Genomic DNA, 25,197 nt, shown 5'->3' on the forward strand with positions numbered 1-25,197 from the left:
GAACTCTGTTTAGAAGTTTTTCAAGGAACTGCAAAAAAAAAAAAAAAAAAAAAAAAAAAAAAAAAAAAAAAAAAAAAAAAAAAAAAAAAAAAAAACCACCACACACTTAAGCAGGAAACTTCTTAAACCGGGTAATGCCCAAAATCTTATTCTGTACTTTGAAATACATGTGAAACACATAGCCAACAGATTTCCTTGTTTGTGAACAATACCAAAATAGGCCGATGTATAAGAGCTGCTAAAAGAAAGCCACAATATAAAAATTTTATTTTATGACGTGTGTTTTTAAAGCAAAATAATTGAACATACTGTATTATAAATATATTTAATAAGCGAAGGGAACACATTATATAAAACCTTGTAAAAGAGATAAATACTAAGAACATTAAAACAGTAAATGGTAACTGTAAATTCTGCACTATATTAGACATTAAATACATTTTCAAACAAAAAAGTCTAGGCTCCTACTTGGAAAAGAAATTGTCCAGGGTTGACTGTTTCAGGTTTTTCCTGCTTTCTTGAAGTATAAACCTCTCCATTTCCCACATTGCCTTTATGTGTTCTGAGGCACGCTGGCTGAACGTTCCATAAACCGCCTCAGCTGTTCAAGGCAGATGCTTGCCTCACTGCAAGATGGTCTTGGGGGATTCTCTTCCTCGACCTCCTCCTCTTCTTCTATCTCCTCATCTCCTGCGTGAATTTCCTTGCAGATCTGATCGATGGTCTGCTCCTCGCAAGTGATTACCACATCATCAATGGCAGTGAAGTCGTCGAAACTACTGGCAATCTCCATCTTCTCCTGTACAGTTTTCCAGCTCCCAGGCTGTTCATCACAACTTCCATAACAATGCTGTTGGTACCACCACCGAAGCCTGCTTTCTTGAAGCAATTTGCTATTATTACAGGCTCCATTGAATCCCACGATGAGGCAATGAAATGCATTGTGTCCAAAAGAGATGGTTCGTAGATGGGTTTGCCAGCTTCCATGCGTAGCAGCATACGGCGCACAATTGAATTTCGGTACCTCGAATTCAATACCACGGGCTATAGTACCGATGTAGTATTTGGTTGAAAAAATTCTACCCTGATGTTCCTTAAATTGGGCCACTCCTTGGGATGAGCAGGGCAGTGGTCCATAAACACCACAATCTTCCTGTTCTGGCTCCCCATTTTCGCATCTAATGCCTGCGTATATTCTTCAAACAGGGAACATGTCACCCCAGCTGACTTGTTGCTGGTGTACTTGCACGGTAAGTCCTGACATTTTTGAAACAACTTGGCCTCCTAGACTTCCCTATCATCAGTTGAGATAGTTTTTCAGTTCCTTCCATATTAGCACCAACCAATTCCATAATTCGCACTTTACTTAATTTTCCCCGTGCCAAGATTCTCCCTTCAAAACTAGAGACTTATCCGGGATAAGCTGGTAAAAAAGAGCGAATTCATCGAGATTAAAAACGTTGCAAGGTTTGCTTATTTTAGCACGCAGAACCATTTCCTTCCATGCTTCCCTTTCCTCTGCACTTACACTCTCTGCTTCGCCACAAATTGTTTTGTAAACGACGCCGGCTCGATTTTTAAAGCGGTTCGACGCAGTAAATTTGCACGCAATTTCTTCGGCTTACTCCTTCACAAGAGCCCCGCTGAAAGGTATGTTGAAACTTCGCTGCTGTTTAAACCATATTAGCAGAGCTTGTTCTACTTCATTGTACTTTCCAGATTTAACTTTCTTGCAATTTGCTGAAGTATTCCCTGCAGAAGCAAAGATCTCTTCTTTCTTCGCTATAATGCCGTTCAAAGTAGACTGCGGCATCCCCCGCTCCTTCGCCAAAGCAACACGGGAAAGTGTAGATGACTCCACTTTCCTTGTAATCTCCACTTCGTCTTTTGTTAGTGCCTTTCGCTTGATCTCCTTCCTCTGAGTTCCGCTTATTTTCACTTAAAACATTCGTATGTTGATATTACAAGTACAACTAACTTCACTGATTCTTATTCACACTAATTACGATGCTACACAATGCTTGGCAATCCGTAGCTTAGGCTTACGAGATGCAAAGGCAAGACATGTACTACATTTCGTTAGCATGCACTTTCTTCTTCCTCCCCCCACCCCCCATCCTTCCTCCCAACACCTGCTTCAAGGTTAACGGCAGCAAATGGGTAATCTGGCAACTTATTCTTAGAGATTCTTAGGGCCGATTGCAGAAACGATGACTACTTTTAAGCCTTAAACAACCTCTAAATCGAGCACGATCTTCCACTGCATAAACAATGTTCAACCGATCTTTAACTAGATGATGATGATGATGCTTGTTGTTTAGAGGGGCCTAACTTCTAGGTCATTGGCCCCTAATGGTACGAAATGAGATGAAAGGCAATGACAATTCAATGACCAGAATTCAAAACGTGATGAAGAATGAAGGAACGAATATCAATTTAAAACAATCAGTGGATCCGACCAGCAATGCCTCACCTGACCCAAAACAATATTACGGACCAAGGGACTGTTTCCAAAGCACAATCCTGAATCGATGATGCTTGTTGACTAAAGGAGTTCAATATCCATGTCAACGGTCCCTCATAATGGCACTTATCGCCAGTAAAGGAGAACCATGATATTGCTCAGGTTGCGGTACTAATCAAAGGTAGCGTAAACTCACTGTGTTCCAAACACTATGGTACTGCCCATAAGTATTGTACGTCGTAAAGGTAACGCAGACCGCTGGTATTTCTCACATAATCGCAAATCTCATAGGCAACGCAAACCCATAGTGTTCCTCACCTAGGAGTACTATCAGGGGTGCCGGTATTCCTGTGGTGTTCCGAATATAGTGGGTACTATTCATAGGCAACGAAGACCCACAGTGTCGCTCATATTGTGTTATGAACCACAGGCAACGCCCAGACCCGTGGTGTTTCGCATTTAGTTGTACTAAGCACAGGTACTGGAAACCCACAGTGAACCCTGCTCTACTGCTACGAATCGCAAAACTATTGAATACCTAACAGAGTGGTTATTACTCTCAAGTAAAGGCGACCCATGATGTTCCCCGCATGATGGTGCTAGTCACAAGGAGTTTCATGGTTCTGATGCCATCATCCCTTGGTCGCCCCTTTTAGTCTCTTCTTACGACAGGCAGAGGATACCAAGGGTGTATTCATTGTCTACGTTCCCCACCCACAGGGGTAAGACAAAGAGAAAAAAGTAGGGATCCGTCACTTCGAAAAATGAAGTAACGGACGAAGAAGGGCAAGGGCCACAAAGGGCGTGAAAATGAAAGACTCCCTAGGCCTCGAGTGCTCTAATAATGTCGGGGTCGGAAAAGAAGAGTTGACCAAGGGAGGTCCGACAGGATAGATGAAAGCGAGGAGCCTGGCACAAGTAAGTGGAAGCAATTCCAGGACTCGACTAAGGGCTCTGTGATCGCCAACGCATGCTCCCAAGTTGAAAGCCCCTGGGGCCCCTTACAGGCAGGGGATACCGTGGGTGTATTCTTCATCTGCGCCCCCAAACCACAAGGGGTTGTTTAACTAGACATCGTTTAAAGTTTCAATATTGGCTTGAAAATGAAGAAAGAAGTATCTTTCATGTAACTCTTTGCTTGTCACAACCAATGAAATTCGTCTGTGTGCGTGCTGAACACCAGTCAGCTGTTTGTTTTCCTACACATTACTCAAATATGGCTAAGCATGAGCATGACTTGCCAACAGATAAGAGTATCGCTTTTGATGGAAATGAAATCTCATAATATTATCGACACTAAAGCGACATGCCACCATACGGGGAAGTGTAGCTTCGATTACAGCGTTGTTACAGTGCGAACCAAGTGACCTTCCCGCGGTGGGGAGGCTTGCGTGTCCCAATGAAGCAGATAGCAGAGCCGCAGGTGCAACCATATCGGATGGGTGTTTGTTGAGAGACCAGACTAAGGAATGGTTCATCGAAGGGGGGGGTAGCAGCCTTTCGGTAGTTGCAAGGGCGGCAGTCTAGATGATTGACTGATATGGCCTTGTAATAATACTCAACATGGCTTAGCTGTGTTGATACTGCTACACGGCTGAAAGCAACGGGAAACTACAGCCGTAACTAACTCCCAAGGACATGCACCTCTCTCTGTATGAATGATGTACTGATGATGCCTTCCTCCCGGGTAAAACGTTCCGGAGGTAAACTAGTCCCCCATTCGGATCTCCGGGTGGGGACTACACGAGAGGGGGCGATCATCAGGAAGATGGATACTGACATTCTGCGAGTCGGATCATGGAATGTTAAATGTTTGAATTGTTGTGGTAGATTAGAGAATCTGAAAAGAAAGATGGATAGACTAAAGTTAGATGTAGTCGGTATAAGTGAAGTACGTTGGCAGGAAGAACAGGAATTTTGGTCAGGCGACTACCGAATTATCAACACAAAATCAAACAGGGGAAATGCAGGAGTTGGTTTAATAATAAGAAAATAGGGAAGCGGGTAAGCTACTACGACCAACATAGTGAAAGAATTATTGTTGTCAAGATAGACACAGAACCAATGCCCAAAATAGTGCAGCTCTATATGCCTTCTAGCTCAGCGGATGATGAAGTCGAAAGAATATATGAAGAGATAGAAGATTTAATACAATATGTCAAAGGTGACGAGAATCTAATTGTGATGGGAGATTGGAATGCAGTGGTAGGCCAAGGAAGAGAAGGTAATACAGCAAGAGAATTCGGTTTGGGAAAAAGGAACGAAAGAGGAAGTCGGCTGGTTGAATTCTGCACTGATCATAATTTAGTCCTTGCCAATACTTGGTTCAAACACCACAAACGACGGCTGTATACGTGGACGAGACCTGGAGACGCTGGAAAGTACCAAATAGACTTCATTATGATTGGGCAGAGATTCAGAAACCAGGTGTTGGATTGCAAAACTTTCCCAGGAGCAGACTTGGACTCTGACCACAACTTGTTGGTCATGAAATGCCATCTGAAGTTGAAGAAATTGAAGAAAGGAAAGAATGCAAAAAGATGGGATCTAGACAAGTTGAAAGAAGAGAGTGAGGGATCGTTTCAAGGAACATGTTGCAAAAGGACTAAATGAAAAGGCTGAAGGAAACAAAATAGAGGAAGAGTGGATTGTCATGAAAAATGAAGTCAGTAGGGCTGCAGAAGAGATGTTGGGAAGGAAGAAAAGATCAACTAAGAATCAGTGGATAACTCAGGAGATACTGAACCTGATTGATGAACAACGAAAATACAAGAATGCTAGAAATGAAGAGGGCAGAAAAGAATACAGGCGATTAAAGAATGAAGTGGATAGAAAGTGCAAGGTAGATAAGGAAGAACGGCTGAAAGAGAAGTGCAAGGTTGTATGGTCTTAGGAAAGGTAGATGCTGCATACAGGAAAATCAAGGAAACCTTTAGAGGAAGGAAATCTGTGTGTATGAATATTAAGGGCTCAAATGGAAAGCCACTTTTAGGGAAAGAAGATAAAGCAGAAAGATGGCAGGAACATATCCAACAGTTGTATCAAGGTAAAAATGTAGATAATTTGGTTCTGGAACAAGAAGAGGCTGTTGATGCTGATGAAATGGGAGACCCGATTTTGAGGTCAGAGTTTGACAGAGCTGTGAGCGACCTAAATAGGAACAAGGCGCCTGGAATTGATGACATTCCCTCTGAATTACTGACTGCCTTAGGAGAGACCAGCATGGCAAGGTTATTCCATTTAGTGTGTAAGGTGTATGAGACAGGAGAAGTCCCATCCGATTTTCGTCAGAATGTTGTTATACCTATTCCAAAGAAAGCTGGTGCTGACAGGTGTGAAAACTACCCCACCATTATCTCATGCCTGAAAAATTTTAACACGTATTATTTACAGAAGAATGGAAAAAACAAGTTGAAGCTAAGTTGGGAGAAGATCAGTTTGGCTTCAGAAGAAATGTAGGAACACCTGAAGCAATCCTGAGTATACGTCTGATCTTAGAGGATCGAATCAAGAAGGACAAGCCCACGTACATGGCATTCATAGATCTAGAAAAGGCATTCGATAATGTTGATTGGACCAAGCTATTTAGTATTCTGAAGGTGATTGGGATCAGATACCGAGAACGAAGAATTATCTACAATCTGTATAAAAATCAGTCTGCAGTAATAAGAATCGAGGGATTTGAAAAAGCAGCAGCAATCCAGAAAGGAGTGAGGCAAGGCTGCAGTTTGTCCCCCTCCCCCCCTCTCTTCCAAAGGCAGTAAAGGAAAACAAAGAGGAATTTGGAAAGGGAATCACAATCCAAGGAGAGGAAATCAAAACCTTGAGATTTGCCGATGATATTGTTATTTTATCTGAGACTGCAGAAGATCTTGAGAAGTTGCTGAATGGTATGGATGAAGTCTTGGGTAAGGAGTACAAGATGAAAATAAATAACTCCAAAACAAAAGTAACGGAGTGCAGTCGAATGAAGGCAGGTGATGTAGGAAATATTAGATTAGGAAATGAAGTCTTAATGGAAGTAGATGAATATTATTACTTGGGTAGGAACATAACTAACGATGGCAGAAGTAAGGACATAAAATGCAGACTAGCACAAGCAAGGAAGAGCTTTCTTAAGAAAAGAAATTTATCAGAAATAGAAAGATGTTTTTGAAGACTTTCATGTGGAGCGTGGCATTGTATGGAAGTGAAACATGGACGATAACTAGCTCAAAAAGAAAGAGAATAGAAGCTTTTGAAATGTGGTGTTACAGAAGGATGCTGAAGGTGAGATGGATAGATCGGATCACGAATGAAGAGATACTGAATCAAATTGGTGAGAGGAGATAGATTTGGCTAAATTTGACGAGAAGAAGAGATAGAATGATACGTCACATCTTAAGACACCCAGGACTTGTTCAGCTGGTTTTTGAAGGAAGTATTGGTGGTAAGAATGGTAGGGATAGACCAAGGTATGAATATGACAAGCAGATTAGAGCAGATGTAGGATGCAATAGTTACGTAGCAATGAAAAGGTTAGCACAGGATAGGGTGGCATAGAGGGCTGCATCAAACCAGTCTATGGACTGATGACTCAAACAAAAACAACAGCGAGTGTAATCTACTCCTAAATACGGTAGTTTCGATGAAAAGAAGATAAAGCAATAGTAATGTGTAACCGAGTGTGTTGTACTGGCCATATAGATGTTGCTTGCATTCTGGAGATCGTAGGTTTGAAACGCATCATCGGCAGCCCTGAAGATTGTTTTCCATAGTCTCCCTATTTTTACACCAGGCAAATACTAGGGTTAGTCGAAGTGACCTACAATTCCATGGAAATTATTCCATGTACATAATAAAATATATCGGTTGCCAAGCAATTGAATTGAAGTTGACAGTTCCGGACTGTCCGTTCGTCAGTCTCAAGAAACAAGTCTCTTGAAAAGCAAAACCTTATTTTAAGATTTATCTCCCTGTACATGTCACATGAATTGCTGCAATTTAGCAGCGAGCGACCCACAGAGAGGCAGTCGGATTAACCTTCCCGGAATCGTCTCTCAACACACGTTTCATTGTACATAACGTCTGATTGTGATTCACTCCTCATTTGAGGTTAAACAGTGCTCTTGGCAGTGCTTAAACATGACCAGTTGAACATCGGTTTTAAACAGTGTCTAAGTGATAAATAACGTCTCTGCAATACGGCAGCCATACTTAGGCATTGTTTAACCGTAGACATCGTCTAAACACCGTTTCTCCGATCAGCCCTACAGAACTTAGGCCTAAATCGCCCCTGCGTTCCTACTAGTTATGGCAATGGGCGTAGCTTCTGGCTGTTTCACAAGTACCACATGGCCAAGCCAGTATTGAGTTTATTTCCCCGCTTCAATATTCTTCATGCTATAGGTAATGAAAAAAAACCCAGGTTCGAAGTTGCAGAAATTAGTGCATGGAAAAGTATCTGGGGTATTACATGGGAGTGATAAAGGCGCAGTAGCAACACTAGCACATCTAAACTTAAACAGTTTCCTGCGAGAATTTTATTTCACGTCTCCTCATCTTTGTGATACGTTCTAATAATGCGATGTAATAATTACGAGTGACATGATAATACAATGTTTAGCTCGTATAAAAAATAAAAAAAACTTCCAATTTTATGCCAACACATGGTACTGCAACGCCTCTGTTTGCCTCCCACCAACACCCAGTTGGTTATCAACATTCGTTCAACTTCGTACACGATCGGAATCTTTCGGCCGGCTATTTGGTTGGTACAGGTTTCGACCACCAATCTGGGTCATCATCGAGGCCCATGTAAGAAAAGGCTTTATGTTTATGTAACACTAGATTTCTTTTTCACTTGTATTTAATAGGTTGAACCACTTAATTTCTTGTTTCAATTTATTGTGATACAGTTCAATACGGAACATTATGGAATTTTTATCCTTAAATATTACAATATAAAATGTAGAATGTAGTATACTACTACTTAACAATATTTGTGTTAATATTTGAGTCTAAACACATGACAATTATTTGAGGATTATGACATAGGTGGTTGGTTCTTGATATTAAAAGATAAAAATCAAAAAGCGCATTCCATTTAATTGTCAAATGGCGTGTTGGTTAAAAACTTGAGGAAAGTTGAGCATTGGTAATGGTCTTTGGTTCTTGAAGTTAATAAGTATTGGTTTTCTTTTACTGTATTTACTCGGGTATTAGACACCTTTTTCCCCCACTTTTACAGCCAAAAATAGTAAAGAGGGGTCCAATATGCGATAACCTCAAAATTTTGTGCAGCGAACATATGACTTCTAGGCTAAAGAGCTATAAATTGTACGTGTAAACATTCTATACTATTATTTAACAAACTTAGTTATACTGGCTATTTTCATCGGAAGGCAGTATTTCTAAACGTAAAAAGACAATAAATGGGGAACACGACTTTTAAGCCTACGGTACATATAAAAATCAGTTTTAGTTACTCATATCAAGTCATTTGTTACATCTCTTTAATTCCTCTGGTGAGGTTTACTTCAGGAAGGGCATACGGCCATAAAAGCCCAGCCCGCTACGAAAGATTAGTCTCACTTCATACTCGATCCCGTAGAAAAAAGCGATAAGGGTATCGTGTTATCGTATAATTAAATATTGATACAAAAGAACTTAATGGCCAGTCATTTGTCTCCGTCAGTTTAGCAATAGGCCTACCACACAGTAAACCTCGGGCCTGTTCCACTAACGAACTTTGCAACTTTTCAACTTCGCAAATTTCATATTTCAATTCTTGCAAAGTGCAAAGTCTTTCTGTTCCACCATGATCTAGGTTGTACTTTTCAATTTCTTCACAAAGGCCTAATACTCTATGATTTTAATGCTTTACTTTCTGCGGTGAACTTGACGGTAAAATTGGGGTACCGTTTAAGTTTTCATCATGGGAAAGAAAGGTTAGTATTACAAGAAGCTGGCTGTGCTGGAAGTTGTCAAGGAGAAACGTGACATCCTTTTTGACAACTTTAAAGATAACCTCTCAAATGATGACACACATTAATGTTAACGAGAGTACCATCAACACATCCACACACAGAAGGAAATTCACCCTTCATTAGAAATCCCGTCGCTACATTATGTGGATTATCAGGCCAACGTACTGTTAGGAAATATTACATTTACTATAACATTTACAACTTTGGTAACAGTTCTGCAAATAATTTATTTTGATGTCGCATGCATTGGTGCTACACCGTGCAGCTGGGCACCATTTACTAACCAATATAAGCATATAAGAATTTGTTCTTTTTCGGAAAGGTATTGACTTATTTTTGTTGCATGTTTCAAGAAATGACCGATCATTTCAAGAATGTAGTCAGCCTGTGTTGGGGTAATACGAAATCACTTGTGAAAGTCCGTCAAAGTAAGGTTATGAAAATTAATCTCGCCTTTGTACGTTCTCTTACTGGATTCTTCATCACTGTCCTCACTTGATGCTAAGAAAAGCTCATGTTGTAACATGCTGACATCACTAGAAACTAGTGTACATACTTGTTAATTAACAAGATGAAAAGTGAATTTAGTGATTTATGAAAACTTTTCACTTCATTTCTTTGCACTTTGCATTCTGCAACATAACAGGCTTGAAAAGTGAAAAGATTCCTGACTTTCGCTTTTCGCTTTGCAAGCTAAATCTAAAAAGTGATGGTGAAACAAAATCTGAACTGAAAAGTGCAAAGCGAAAAGTTGCAAAGTTCGTTCGTGGAACAGGCCCCTGATCACTGGCTTTCATTTCAATTATCGCCGTGCGCCACCAACTTCCCTGTTCTGCTACCGGCGTAATTCAAGTGACGTCATCTTCACTGCCATCTCGTCAGCCATGCTTCATTCTCCTTGAGCCATGCACTGCAATCAAGAGTAAACGAGGTCGCGTCAGCCATGCTTCATTCTCCTTGAGCCATGCACTGCAATCGAGAGTAAACGAGGTCGCGTCTTAAAACCTTTTAAAAATTTTGTTCCCGACTATAGAGTCTAAACAGTGTGAATCTATTCCCAGATGGTCTCTGATATTCCCAGTTGGTGTATACGTAGCAGAAGCCACTCCTTCCGAATAAAGCCGTACTGTAGAAGGCATGCCAAACCATCAGCTGATAACTAGCGTATATTACAAGTTGTATTTCTGAATGTAATACATAGTAACCGGAAACATTCGTTTGATAACTGCGGCTGTTGAAACACAGACCCTATTTTTAAGTACATTTCATGCTTGTTCTCTACATTTATCACATTAGGATTTATGTAAACAGCTGTCCATGAGATAAGACAGACCACATTGTTTAGGTTAGGTATATTATCGCCCTGATAGTGCTAAAAGTCCCTCGACGGGAAGAATAAAAATAACAGGAAAATATACCATGTTTATGGATATCTACAGGTGTGGCGGTAATGCGTTTTATCATAATGTTTAATTCCGTACGTTCATTGTCTCTTAGTATTAACGCATACCCTAGTATGTTTGTTTGGAGTCTCCGAAAATCATTTAAAGTACGTGGGGACATAAAATTAAAATTATTATTATTATTATTATTATTATTATTATTATTATTATTATTATTGTTTGTTAGGTACGTTGGCGAGTAAAACAATCGTTTTAATTGGATAGCTTTTTTTCACATTTTAAACTTACTTCTCTCCAAATACAGTATATACCTATATTGGCCCTGGTTACGAGATATTAAACAACCACTTTGTGAATGATCTTGCCTGCTGTATAAATAGCAACAACCGCAAATATTTCTCAACTAAAGTAAACACGTTTCCTCATCCCAATGTGGTACCGCTCATTTTAAACACGCCCCCAGTGGAGGGGATTTCCATGTACCAATTTTACTGCATATCAACCTCCCTGCCATTAGTAAATATCTGGCAGTACGGTACCGGGAATCTAAGTCAGACTCCCGAGAATAGCAACTAATTGTGCTAACCATTACGCTGGCGGACATTATTAACTACAAAACACAGACATATCGTATGACTGATGCGTGCTTGCAATGCGCGGGTCGGACAAAAAGCTAGGCCTATTCACCTATTTGTGCGACGTCAGAGCTGAAGAAGACTTGCGCTACAGAGGCAGACATTTCTTAACTATGAAACACAGATGTATCGCATAGATTCGACGAGTTTTCATTGCATAGGTCGTACGGACAAAACTATTCACAAATTTGTGCGATGTCATCAGAGCTGCAGTAAGACTTGTACCCGCTTCGAAGCGGAATCATCGTCGTTCCCTGACGAATTATGTTGGGGAGGTCATATATGCGAGATTTATTTTTTCATTTTCTTCGTCACGAAAAGCCAGGGGGGGGGGGGGGCCAATACACGAGTAAATATGGTATATGCTTATAAATTTTGTAGAGGATGGTTCTTTTTGAGATAATATTAGTTGGACTGCTGGTGCCGTAGACTATATTGAAGTTTGTGTAGACGTCATTAGGCCATCTTCTTTGCTGTAGTATATGTGGGAAGAGTTTGTGATAGGTGATGGACATGTTGAGGTGAGGGTACTAATTGAAAGGGAACGTTGTTGGCAATCGGTGGGTAGTCAAGTGTATGATGTAATTCTGTAATTAAAGAGTTATTTTGAAAATTTAATGAAGGACCATAATTGGAATTAAGGGACTAAGTAGTGGAAGTTAAATGCAAAGTGTTGACACTTTGCCCTTCGACTGCTGAGATGTTAACTTATGTTGAGGGCTTTAGAACAACTGGCAGTCGCCGAGCTCTTACTTCACATATATTTGTGAAGGCTTGGTGGAGGGGGTTGAGCTTGAGAAGGTGTGGCTAAGGGCCCATTCGCTGCGCGCGAGGAGGACTTGCCGGCAGCGGGAGATGGGGAGGGGGTGGCGTGTGTGTTAGATTGGTGGGAGTGTTTACTGATTTGTTTTATAAAAATTACTATTAAGAAGGAATGGTTTTTGTAATAGAATTGGAATCTGTTCATAAAGAGGACTTTTGATCTATTAAGTCACTTAAGTTTTTGTCCTTGTTAAATTGATCTAGGAAGATGTATAAGTATTCATATTCCGTCATGAGCTTACCTTTTTCAATTCTTATTATGATTTGTAAATCCTGATCTATTGTAGTAAATCTGTGACCCGCTTCCTTCATATGGTTACTCATCGCAGAGAACTTATGTTTTTGGACGTTATAATGTTCTGCATATCTAGTTGAGAAACAGCGGCCAGTTTGGCCAACAAAAGAACAATTACATACTGAGCATCTGAGTCTATATATACATGAGCTTGAATATTAATTATTAGTTGAATTGACACGGTTATGATTTTTTAAAAATTTTGATTTGTATACTGCGTTGTGTAAGCGATTTTTACTTTGTGTTTTTATTTTTATTTTAAAGGTTTGGCAATTTGATGGATTTTTGGGTTGGTAAATGTGAACTTTGCAAATTTTGGTTTGTTGAATTTTATTGGAGAGAGGTTTGTGGTTTTAATTTTAGTCTAAATTTATTAATGATTTTGTTGATCATATCTGGATTGAACCCGATGAATCTGGCTATTTCTGTTATGAAATCTAATTCATTTTTTTAGATTATTTGGTGAAACAGGGATTTTTTAATGCCCTGTATATGAAACTGTAGTGAATTTTATCACATGTAATAATGGGACTCGAACCGGCTAACCATGGTGTCAGACCGTTTAGACTTTAATACCTTATTGATTATAGCCACCAGGAGAACGAGAAACAGATTTTATGGAATGAATATACCTCTGATAAGCTACACATCCTGACTGCCTCTAGCATAGATTCAGATAAGGAAAATTGCTTCACACGTCGCCTCACAGTCAATTCTGTCCTCCGACCTCACGCGAGACAAGATAAGAAGTTGCTCGACTGAGTCCACCTCTAGAAACAGCCATCACCTAGCTCATCCATTTGTACTCATTCATTATGTGTGGATGCTCCTTAACGAACAGGATGGTCACGCAGATTCTACTTACCGTAGTGAGCCTCTCCAGAGCCATGAACCGTTCCTCTTGAGCAGCCGCAGACTTCTCGAATGCCTCGTGCTTCTTTATGAGGTTCTCCACTTCATCTATTGTATGCTGGGGGCAGGCGAAGAGAAAGTTTAATGTTGTTAATACAGAAGCGTATGACAGGTTATCAACATCGTGTAATACTCACTCCCAGCTCCTGACTCATCAAGTACGGTTCCTGCGCGATGAGCCAAGCTTCTGCCACAGCAGCATCACGGGCGAACTGGTAAACCTCCAAGACTGAAAGCAAAGTACAAATCTCCTTCACTATACGAATAGTAAGTGTTGTACCTATCAGTCCATTACTGAAGGAATACTACTCCCTTCCACATCCACTGACTTGAAAGCAAGTTTGTAAAGAAATTCATTGCTTATATGGACTTGAGTGCCACTTTGCACTGTACATTGTCAGCACTCAAGTTCAAGTTTCTCCTTGTAGCAACAATCACTGACATAGCCAGCTAATCAACCCAGCGGAGAGTGTGGACGTACTACTGAAGCACTCCAAGAACCTTTTCAATGCAGAGTTTTGATGACCAGGCAAACCCTCTGGGCTGGGTTTTTTTTTTTGTTTTTTTTTTTTTGTTTTGTTTTTTGTTTTTTTATTAAGGAAGAAGCACTTTTACAGATACATTTTACTGATACTATTAATGAAATGCATATCATCCCCTTAGCCCAATACAGGGTCGGGGAAGAGAGAGATATTTTACACCATATTTTTTACAGTCGGATGCCCTTCTCAGTCCAGAAGATAATGAATATGAAATGAATTATGGTGAATGAACCTGGGTAATGACGTGGAAGGAACAAGCTGCGGCTTATGAATAGGTGATGATAATGCTGCTTGTTTCAAGGGGCCTAACATCGAAGGTCATCGGCCCATAATGGAACGAGATGGACGTCGTGATTTAATAATTAAAATTTTAAAATGTATTCACTGACTGGAGTTACAAAAAAATGGGGATGAAAAATGGTTACGAGATTAAAACAATCAGTGGATCTAATTCGCAATGCCTTATTTCTAATAAAATAGAAAATACAGGTGACAAAGGAATATGGCATTGCCTGGAATACAGATATAGATATATATATATATATATATATATATATATATATATATATATATATATATATAATTCAAGGAAGTTAAAATAACACATTAAAACGCGCAACCACTGAACTAAAATAAAGTCAATGGGATAAACACGCAGTTAATACAAATACACTAGGACAAAGGACATCATTACACACGATAAAAAAAAAACACTATCCCTCATAAAACGGATGATTAGGCCTGCGGACTGCTCGTCGTCATGCAGGATGAGGAAGATGGTACACGGGAGTTTTAGACTACGGCACAGATCGACCAGGTCCACGCACTCCGTAAGGATGTGCACCACGGTAAGATGATCACTGCAAGTACACACAAAAGGGGGTTCACCTTTCAATAAATGGGAGTGCGTTAGTATACCGTGGCTGATCCGAAGAAGGCATTACCACTGCTTCCCTCTGAGAGGCCCGAAAGGAAGTCCTCCATACCTTCGTTGTACCTTTTATCACTCTCAGCTTATTCACAAAAGGAGTGGCCTGCCACTCCATCTCCCAATGGGACATAACCAGATGTCTCAGCTGAGAGCGAATATCACTTGCTGGAACCTTGTAAGGCAACGGAGGCAGTGTTACTGCCTCCTTTTGCCTTATCTGCTAACTCGTTTTCCCTCTACACCCATGTGGCTTGGAGCCACAGAAACGTGATTCTGGTGCTGGAATCCGAACATCCGGCCAGCAGGTCATGGATCTGCTGCACCAGAGGGTGCCGAGGGAAACAGTTATCAATAGACTGTAGCGAGCTCAAGGAGTCAGTACACAGAAGAAAGTGTTGGCGCTCATCGGACAATGCATACCGCAGAGCTTCACGGATAGCATAGTGCTCCGCTTTGTACACATTACAGGTTGCCGGGAGAGTAAAAAGAAACCTATCAGTGTCGACAACGAACACACAGCCCACTTTAGTGTCTGTTCTCGAACCATCCGTGTAAATGACGACAACCTGGTTACCAGCCAACAACGGACAGAAAGAGTCTCCGATAAATCGAAGAGTCCGTGTTTTCATTTGGGCCAGTGTGCAGATCCAGGATTATTTCAGGCCATCGTACTACCCACGGAGGTACCCCACTTGGTTGTCCGACAAGGCAAGGAACCGAAGGTTCGTGAAACAATCTGTGACTGCTATGCAAGCCACGTTGCTCGAGGACAAGCAGCGTACCCACAGCCCACTGTGTCCATAGTTGAATATGCAAGGATAGCTTGGGTGAAGTGGCATCGGTCTCAAATATGCAGCATATGACAGAAGGAGCAGCTGGTGCCTCAGGTGTAAGGGTGGCACACCAGATTCAGCGAGCAGGCTAACTATGGGGCTTGTTTGAAAAGCTGCCGTCACCAACCTAACCGCGCTGTGATGGATACTGTTCAATCCTGCACGAACACTTGGTCTTGCTGAGCCATATGCTGCACTACTGAAGTCTAACCAAGATAAAATATGTGCCCTATAGAAGCTTATGAACACTATGTGGTCAGCTCCTCAATTAGTGCTGCTAAAAAACTTCAAGAGATTAAGCCACTTGGTGCATTGCACTTTTAGCTGCCGCACGTGTAGCTCCCACGATCATGTACTATCGAAAAGGAGCCCAAGAAATCGGTGTCAACAACAGGAATAGAGACATTTCCTAAATAAAGCTCAGAATGTGGGTGAAGAGTACGTTGCCGACAAAAGTGGACAACAGAGGTCTTTGTGGTGGAAAACCGCAAGCCATGTTCGAAGGTCCACTGCTCCACTCTCCTAATAGCTTGCTGTAATTGTCGCTCTGCCATATTACGCAAGCTATAGTGCAAAGCAAAATCGTCCACATATAGCGACTGTATTACTGCTGAACCAGCAGCAGCAAAATACAGTTTATGGCAATCGCGAACAGAGTGACACTAAGAACCGATCACTGTGGGACTCGGTGTTCCTGAACGTGGTATTGCGAATATATCCTCCCTACTCCCACACGGAATAGGCGGAGGGAAAAAAAAATTGCAATAAATACTGGCACGTTACCTCAAAATCTCCATTGATGCAGGACTGAAAGGATACCATAACGCCATGTGGTGTCATTGGACTTTTCTAAGTCAAAGAAAACAGCTACCAAATGTTGTTTGCGGAGAAACTCATCCTGGATAGAGCTCTCAAGGCATACCTAATGGTCAGTGGTCTCTGCCAAGAGTCCTTGTTCCTCCAGACACCACACGAGTCGGCGATTTACCACCCTCTCAAATAGCTTACACAGGCAGTTTGCAAGACAAATTGGTCTGTAACTCCCCGCATACTTGGGATCTTTGTCACGCTTGAGGACAGGAACGAATATGCCCTCTCGCCACTGAGACGGAAAATCAGCCTCTATCCAGATTCGGTTAAACACACGAAGGAGATATAGTAGACCATCCTGACTAAGGTGTTTCAACATCTGGCTATGGATATCGTCTGGTCCAGGAGAAGTGTACTTGCAAAGCGCTAAGGCGCTGTGGAGTTCCCACTCCGTAAAGGGCACGTTATAGTCCTCTGAAGATTGAGTGGCGAAAATAAGGTGATGACGTTCCGCCTCCCGCTTCACAGCGAGGAGCCAGACACATCCGCGAAATGACTTGCGAGATGGCTTGTGATCTGGAGGGGTTCAGTGACGAGACTGCCTGCAATGGAAATTCCCGGTATAGAAGATGATCCTTGGATACCCGAAATACGTCAAAGTTTAGTCCACACTTGAGACGATGTAGTATGTGACATAATAGACAACACATATATCTCCCACTAAGCTTTCTTACTTTGGCGAATAAGAACTCTCGCTTTAGCGCGGAGTTTCTTAAATGTTACCAAGTAGGCCACGGTAGGCTGCCTACGTTAACGTTCATTGATAGCCGTTGTCATTTCTTCGTTCCACCAAGGAATGAGTTTTCGGCGAGGAGGCCCTGAGAAGGAGGGAATGGACTCCTCAGCAGCAGCAAGAATGACTTGTGTTATGTACGTATGTTGCCATCTACGGTCCGCTTGGTATAGGCGTTAAGGACAGCTAAGGATGTGAACTTTGGCCAATCAGCATGTTTAAGAATTCATCGAGGAGCCGCCTCGACGAATTTTTAACAAAGTAAGAGTAATGGGAAAATGGCCACTGTCACAAAGACGTAGTGTGTATTCCACCGAAACAGCGGAACCAAAGTTCGGCTGCATAGACTTAAGTCTATGCGAGAGTATGTGCCGTAACGTACCCTGAAATGAGTTGGTTCACCTGTGTTCAAAAGACAAATCCAGCTCTGTTACTAGTGTTTCCAACTCCTTTCCCTGGGACAAGGCGCATCAGAGCCCCATATGGGGTGACGGGCTTTAAAACCACCTGATAAGATGAAGAGAGGAGGAAGCTGATCTATAAGATCAATGGCATCATTTATGCTAAGGGGCTGGCCTGGTGGAAAATAAACATTATAGGCCGTTGCTATGACAGGCAGCGGAACGCAAACTGCTACAGCCTCCAGCAGGGTTCTTAGTGGGATCTCTTCGCTTTGAAACTGACAAAAATGCCAATGCCACCAGAAGCCCGGTGAGCATAATGTCGTTCTGTCAAGTATAGTTAATAGAGCAAACGCCTGAAAAGCCTTACATCTGATATGTTTATGACAATGTCGTGTAACATCTGCATGCTATTGAAAATATGAAAACGGTGAGTGAAATAAGTATAAATACCAAGACTGGGCGCCACCTGTAAAACAATTACAGGAATATATAACTATGTAGAGCAATGAGTAACTCCCTCTCCCAAGGCGACGGTCATCAGGCTGACGAAGCTCCAGATTTACTTTACAACCTTACCCGTTTACCCCTGAAATTAGATTTGGGTAGCATGCCAGGTTCATCCATACTCTACTGATAAAAGATTCACTGCAAGTTTCCTTCCATGACTTTACTCCCAAAATAAATAAAATATATAAATTACCTCAATGAGACCAACACCTGTTCGCCGTTAACAAAGGGCAAATATACAGACCACTAAAAACCACATACAAAAATAAATCATTTGACGAGACCAACTCGTGTTTGCCATTTACAAAGGCAAATTACCAACCACTACAATCACCAATAAAAAAAACATCACTTAACGAAACCAACTCGTGTTTGCCGCTTACAAAGGCAAATTACAAACATCTACTAACCACCATAAAATTATTTTCACTATATACATTTAACATACCTTCAGGTAAGAGTCCCACTGCACTCTACTGTTACAAAAGAAAAGCCTAATCTGGTAAAGAAAAGAACGACGACTTTCTCTACGTACGGATGCAACCTTCTTTACAAAGAGCATCCCTAACCTTATTCACACACTTCATCGACGTCTTGAATCCTTCCCGATTGCTGCACAGGATAGTGTCACGCCTCACGTTTCTCCAACCGAAACAGCATGCTCGGCCGACGAATTCCTTTCCCAAGAATTAGCTCTGTGCACCACCACACATCCACTGTACATTATCTCGTAGAAGATTTATTGTCTAATTATTGTACAGAGTTGGAATTACAAATAAACACTTAGCAGCGTCTTTTACATAACGGCCACCAGAAACTCGTAGCATCAGCGATATTTAGCGTGCTCACTCCGTAGGTAAAATATACTTAAGACCAATAGAGCATTGCCTAGGAATCTGTGCAAAGTAGCTCCTGCGTGCCGGTCCGAGTGAGAAACACACAGAATCAAGAACACAAACACAACCAGAAACAGAATCAGAGTCAGAATGACTTGCCACACACGCGTACATACTTATATATCTTGCTGCATGTGGTTATAGCGTCCTGGAAAGTTTACTTGTAGCAACGCTCTCACAGGCACATCTTCACGCGTCACTCAGTCAACCCAACCTTGCTTAAAACAAAGCCCTCGTATTGGCTATTGAGTGTCTGATGTAACATGAACGTCCACTCACATATATTCACGTTGATCCACTCCAATTCTTCAGCCTATACCACCTGCCGTACCCCGTGTTTCCAAGCCACTTTGTTGCAACACATTCAACTGACTTCAACCGTCCTTCCCGATATAGTCGCAGTTTTCCCGGTTGCACAATCCTATGGCTAGGCCATGTTTACAGACTCTTACCCAAACGGAAATTTATACAAAATATAATGATGCACATATGCAATATTCACTAACTACACAATCTTATAATATTACGTTTTTACATTCTAAATAAACAAAATTACACGATTTTAACATTACAAACTATATACGAAAATTTCCTAACCTAAAAATTCGGGGATCGTACATACGTACGGTTACAGTCGAGTATAGTCGAAAATTTCTCCAGACCGTATGATGACCTGATCTAAAATTTGTTTCCTGAATACAGACTATACTCGCCGAGTACTCACTAATGAGCTGGTGCAGCTCAGGAAGATGCCTATTACAACCGTTACAGTTCCATTGTAACAGTGCCATAGTGTGGGTGTGGACTTCTGAGGATTAGGTTAGAAGCAGCGTAATGCTACCTAACCTACACTCACATCTCCATCCGAAGATGGAGATAAATGCTCCATGCCTTGAATTTCTTCGACGTAGTCCGGGGGGGGGGGGGAGGGCGAGGTTTCTTCCAACGTGGGGAACGCGCAGGTTTTCCAGCAGGAAAACCCACTGGTGCAGACTCAGACCCTCCGGGTAGAGGGTGCGAGACCCCATTTGTAGGAGAAGTGGAAGAAGGCCTGGTTGACGATACCGCCTCCGCCAGCTTAGGCGCGGCTTTCGCCGAACTCGTGAGGGAAGGAGACTATTTCATTCCCTGGTGTGCCGGCGTAGGTTTCTTAGCCGGCACAGGCTTATTGGTGGTCGAAGGCTGAGATGGACACGCCTTCGAGCTCGTTCTCTTTACGGCGTTGCTCATAGGAGCAACTGCTGCCTTGGACACAGCGATCTTCTGCGAAGGTATTTCATGGAAAATGACGAACCTGGGAGAGACTGTGTGCTATCATACTGAAGTCTAATGTCTTGGCCAGTGCATTCAGAGAATTAAACTTACGGCACCCTTCCTGGTAGGAAAGACCATCCAGGGTCTTGATTTCCTGGATCTTCTCACTTAGATAGGTCGGACAGTTCCGATCTCGAGGAGAATGAAGACCAGAGCAGTTAGTGCACTTGTACGGAGTTGTGCACTCCTCCACACCATGTGCTACTCTTCCACATGTACCACACGCAGACCGATTCGAGCAACAAGATACCATGTGTCCGAATCTCTGGCATTGATAGCATCGCATGGGAGGTGGGATGTACGACCTCACATTGCAACGATAGGTTGTTGCCTCGACTTTCTCTGGCAACACTAACAATTTGAAGGAGACTATGAACGCAACCGTGGCAACGTCTTCACCGTTGACTTTGCATGCGATATGCCGGACGTGTGTCACGCCACGGTGCTTCGTGTCTTCTATCAATTCATCGTCAGTGTTCAGAACAAGATCACGGTGGAAAATAACTCCATGAACCAGATTCAAGATTTTGTGCTCTTCCATTTTGACAGGGTTTTTGCCAAAGTGGTCACACTTAAGCAACCGATCTGCTTGGAGCAGGATAGGTCTACAGTTAACCCTCAAAAAACAATAAAAAATTAAAGAGGGGACCATGGCCACATGATCCTTTTAGTCGCCTTCTACGACAGGCAGGGATTATCAGTGAATGTATTCAACCCCTCCCATCCACAGGAGGTCCAGCACATGATATCCAACCGCAATCCATGTCCGCGCTTAGGCCGCCCCTATTAGTCGCCTCTTACGACAGGCAGGGGATACCGCGGGTGTATTCTACAGGTGCGTCCCCCCACCCGCACGGGGTCTTATGAATAGGAACTGCCCCGGCATTTGCTTGGGAGTGAAAAAAAAAAGGGGGGGGGGGAGTCGTATGACAGCTGACAGTGGGGTTTGAACCTCGCTCACCTGCTGAATGCAGAGCTTGGTTCCATAGCCGTAGCATGTTAACACACGGCTACTCAGCTCAGTGATATTATTACTAAAATATGTTATAATATAAAATTGTTGATCCAAGAACTGGTATTATCAAAATCATCATTTGGGAGAAAAAGAATTTGAGGAGGGGATGACAATTCCACACGAGATTCATCATCCCCACTTTGTCGTAGTTCAATATATTCTCCATCTTCATTATCAAAATATAGCTCTCCAGAATCACTATTTATGAGAAAACGCCACATTAGCGGGAAAGATGTTCCACTCCAACGAAGCTGAAATAACATCAGATCACTTTCAAACACGCAAAATGGAGTGGTGTATCTACTGTACAGAATTACTTTGAGCATTTCCACGGAATGTCAAAGCGTGACACTATATCCCGTTCATTCACAAGATCGGTGAAGTACACACGGCACCAAAATGTACAGATGTGGGTTTGGCGTTGAATGGGTTAAAAACAGAGTTTAAAACAAATGTTCCTGCACTCGTAAACAATTTTCATTATTGTTAGAATTTGATGTTCTTTCAAGAACATCGATAATTCACAATTCTGCCTAATTCAAAGAATCTCTCATTCCCGGAAACACAAGGTATGGTTTCGTATGTTATTTAAATTGCTTAATTCAAGATACGGATAATTCGTAATTCAAAGAACGTCGATCAAAATTCAGACTTAACTCAAAATTGTCTTTCTTCTTTATTACAAATAATAATTTACAATATAATTTAAATAAATTTCTCCGTGCCACGATACAACGCATCTTCCGGAATGTGCAGGAGTATTTGCGCACTTCCATTTTGACACTGGTGTGTCTACAGCGTGCTTCAGAGTTACGTTCTAGTGAAATCGTAGTTCTTTTTTATTCCCGTAGTTACTCATTTTACTTTAAGTTTTAGTGTGCGGTTATAAACTTGGAAGTTACTATATTTTATTAGAACCATGTTTTGGTTTATTGTTACAGTATTTTAGTTTAGGGGACGTGTGTTCCCGAGATGGCGAAGTGTCCGTATTTTTCCAGACACTGAGCGACGAGATTGAAACTGAGGGGGCCACCTTGAAAGTGCTTCTGTGATTTTGGTACAGGAAGACAGCCGATGCCATCTAGTATCATCAGTAGAAACTTGTACCACAATGGCGTGTGCCCATTCTTTGAAAGAGAATATTATTTATTTGCTATTATTCATGACGGACACATTCCCAGTGGAAAAGAGGCCCACGTCATTAGTTTCTTTATGTCTTGTGAGTCAATGCTTCTCATTGGTCGGCTTGGCTTTGGACGACCACAATAAAGAAAGGAAAAGATAAGATCCACCTTTTCAATACTATATATTACTTGGAAATTTCTACATTTCTGTTAAATCATCAGGTTTATTAACTTTTGGTACCGGTTTCAACAAAACTATATGATGATTTAACAAAAGTAGAAATTTTCACGGAATATATAGTATTGAAAATGTGGATCTTATCTTTTTCTTTCTTTATTGTGAATCTTGATTCAATACAGAACCCGAAGAATGAAATTCGTAACGTTAAATAATTTGGACAACCAATCAGAAAGAGTTTCTCAAATGCTGTTTATAAGTTTCCAAGATGGCAACAATAGGTGCTCCTATTAATGTTCAAGAAGAAAATGCAACAGTACATGTAATGAAAATGACCAGAAAGATAATGAAAGGAAAAGGTTAAGAAATAATGGAAAAGAAGAAGCAAGCAAAATAACCCATTCATTGCTGCTGAAATGAGGAAAGAGGACTTTGTGTCTACCTGTTGAAAAACATGCTGAAGACATCAGAAAAGCAATGGTATTTAGATTAGTGGGTGGTGAGCATTTACACAATGGAACTGAGGAACCTGAGCGAGTGAGTTCACAGAAGTGCCGTGGATGATTTACAAAGCTTGTAGACTGTCAGTTCTGAAGTATCCAAATGGACGTCAAATTAGGGACCTTCAAATCTTACTGTAATTTGTGCCTGCAATATATTCAAATTTTTATCAGTCATTGTAATATTGTAATAAAATGGCCTAATATTTAATAATATTTGCAAAACGCCATCTAGTTGCTGTAACAACTGTTAGTAGAACAGTAGGAGTTCTAATTACTATCCAAAATCAGAAATCAGATTACCTTAATTCAGTTCTCCTGACGAAACTCACTCTGGTGGCATGTGCCTCTTTTCCACTGGGCCCCTCATTTATACGAGAGGTCAACAAAGGACAAAAAACAAAAACTGAAATAACTAGAGGGACCGCTGAATAGAATATTTGAGTACATGTTCTTAAAAATTTCGCTACTTGATTTTCTAGTCGATAACGGTTTTATAATGGAGCTCATTACTTGTAATACACAAAATGTATTAACATAAATCTAAGATCAGAAGCTGCAGAGGCACCAGAAAGATCAATCCCAGCCAAGCGTCCTGCAGTAGTCAGCTAACTGCTTCATCTCGCTAACCGACGCTCGGCGTGGAGGACAGGAACAGTGGCACCGTTTGCAAGAAATTGGAACTAACTCCAGTCTTTCAGGAATGCATGCTTGTTGAAGGGGCGAACAGGGTCAATATATGAGCATTTGGCGCGAAATTTTAATCGAATAGTAACAGATCAAGATACTCATTCTTTGTAAGTATCATAGGTTATATTACCATGATTGTTGCAAGAGACAAAATAAGCTGTTAAGTTAAGCCAAAGAGGCAACTCTGCTTTTGTGTCCACATCCCTGTCATATGCTTCCACTAGTCAAGTGTCAACCTCCCTTGATCTCAAGAGTTGGAAATGATCGAGGAGGATATGAAACAATTATAGGAAGCCACTGAGAAGGTCAAAAAAATGAGAAGGGAGATAATATTACATATGTGTCGGAGAAATAAATGGATCATTGGTAATGGATGGTTTAAGAAAAGAGAAATTTATCAGATACAGTTGGAACTTTCAACAGAAATCCATACTTGATTATATAATAACAGAAGAAATCAGAGGATGCTTGACAGACGTGGAAGCGATACCAAGCATAAATCTCGACAGTGAACACAGACTCTTGGCGAGGACATCGATGAAATTCAGAAAGACTAAATGCAGGGGGAAAGACAAGCAAGAATCAAATACTGGAAATTAAAATATAGAGAAATCCAAGGGATATATAGGGAAAAGATTAAAACTCAACTTCCTAAAAATGAGAGAGAGAATGTCGAAGAATGGAGAAGGTTCAAACAGGCTTTAGGCAAAGCAGCAGAAGAAACATTGTGGAATGACATCGACAGAAGTCAGAGAAACTGCATAGTGTAATGAGAGCATTCCAGAAGCAGTCAAGAATAATACGTGGAGAGAATGGTTCAGGAACAGAATGGAACATAAAAGACAAATCGAAATGACTAAGCAGAGCAGCAAATGATAGCATTGGTTAAAAAGATGTCCTGGGAAAAATTCACAAAAGGGATAGAAGAGAATTATAAAACTGACAAGAAAATATACTGCATATTAGGTAACTAACAGAAGGAGGCAAAAAGAAAATACAACGAAAGTCAAAGATGGAAAACCCATGTGGGAAGAAAAAAGAAGTTTTGAAAGTATGGAAAGAATACTTCCAAAATCAATATGAAAGACAAAATGAAACAAATTAACCCAAGGAAATAGATGAAGATAAAAGAAATAATTATCACCATTACAGTGGGATGTA

At 41.2% G+C, this 25,197-nt stretch overlaps 1 protein-coding gene across 11 annotated transcripts in view; it reads right to left on the reverse strand.

The window, feature by feature from the left end:
- The window catches only part of beta-Spec (spectrin beta chain), a 636,597-nt gene that overhangs the window by 95,964 nt on the left and 515,436 nt on the right, over positions 1-25,197 (reverse strand). For all 11 annotated transcript variants that reach the window (XM_067155517.2, XM_067155514.2, XM_067155515.2 and 8 more), the window contains 2 exons: positions 13,637-13,728; positions 13,453-13,557 (listed from right to left, as the gene is read on the reverse strand). In XM_067155517.2, the coding sequence (XP_067011618.1) occupies positions 13,453-13,557; positions 13,637-13,728 (197 nt within the window). The remainder of the gene's footprint in view (positions 1-13,452; positions 13,558-13,636; positions 13,729-25,197) is intronic.

Source organism: Anabrus simplex, chromosome 11, assembly GCF_040414725.1.
Source record: "Anabrus simplex isolate iqAnaSimp1 chromosome 11, ASM4041472v1, whole genome shotgun sequence".
Lineage (NCBI taxonomy): Eukaryota > Metazoa > Arthropoda > Insecta > Orthoptera > Tettigoniidae > Anabrus > Anabrus simplex.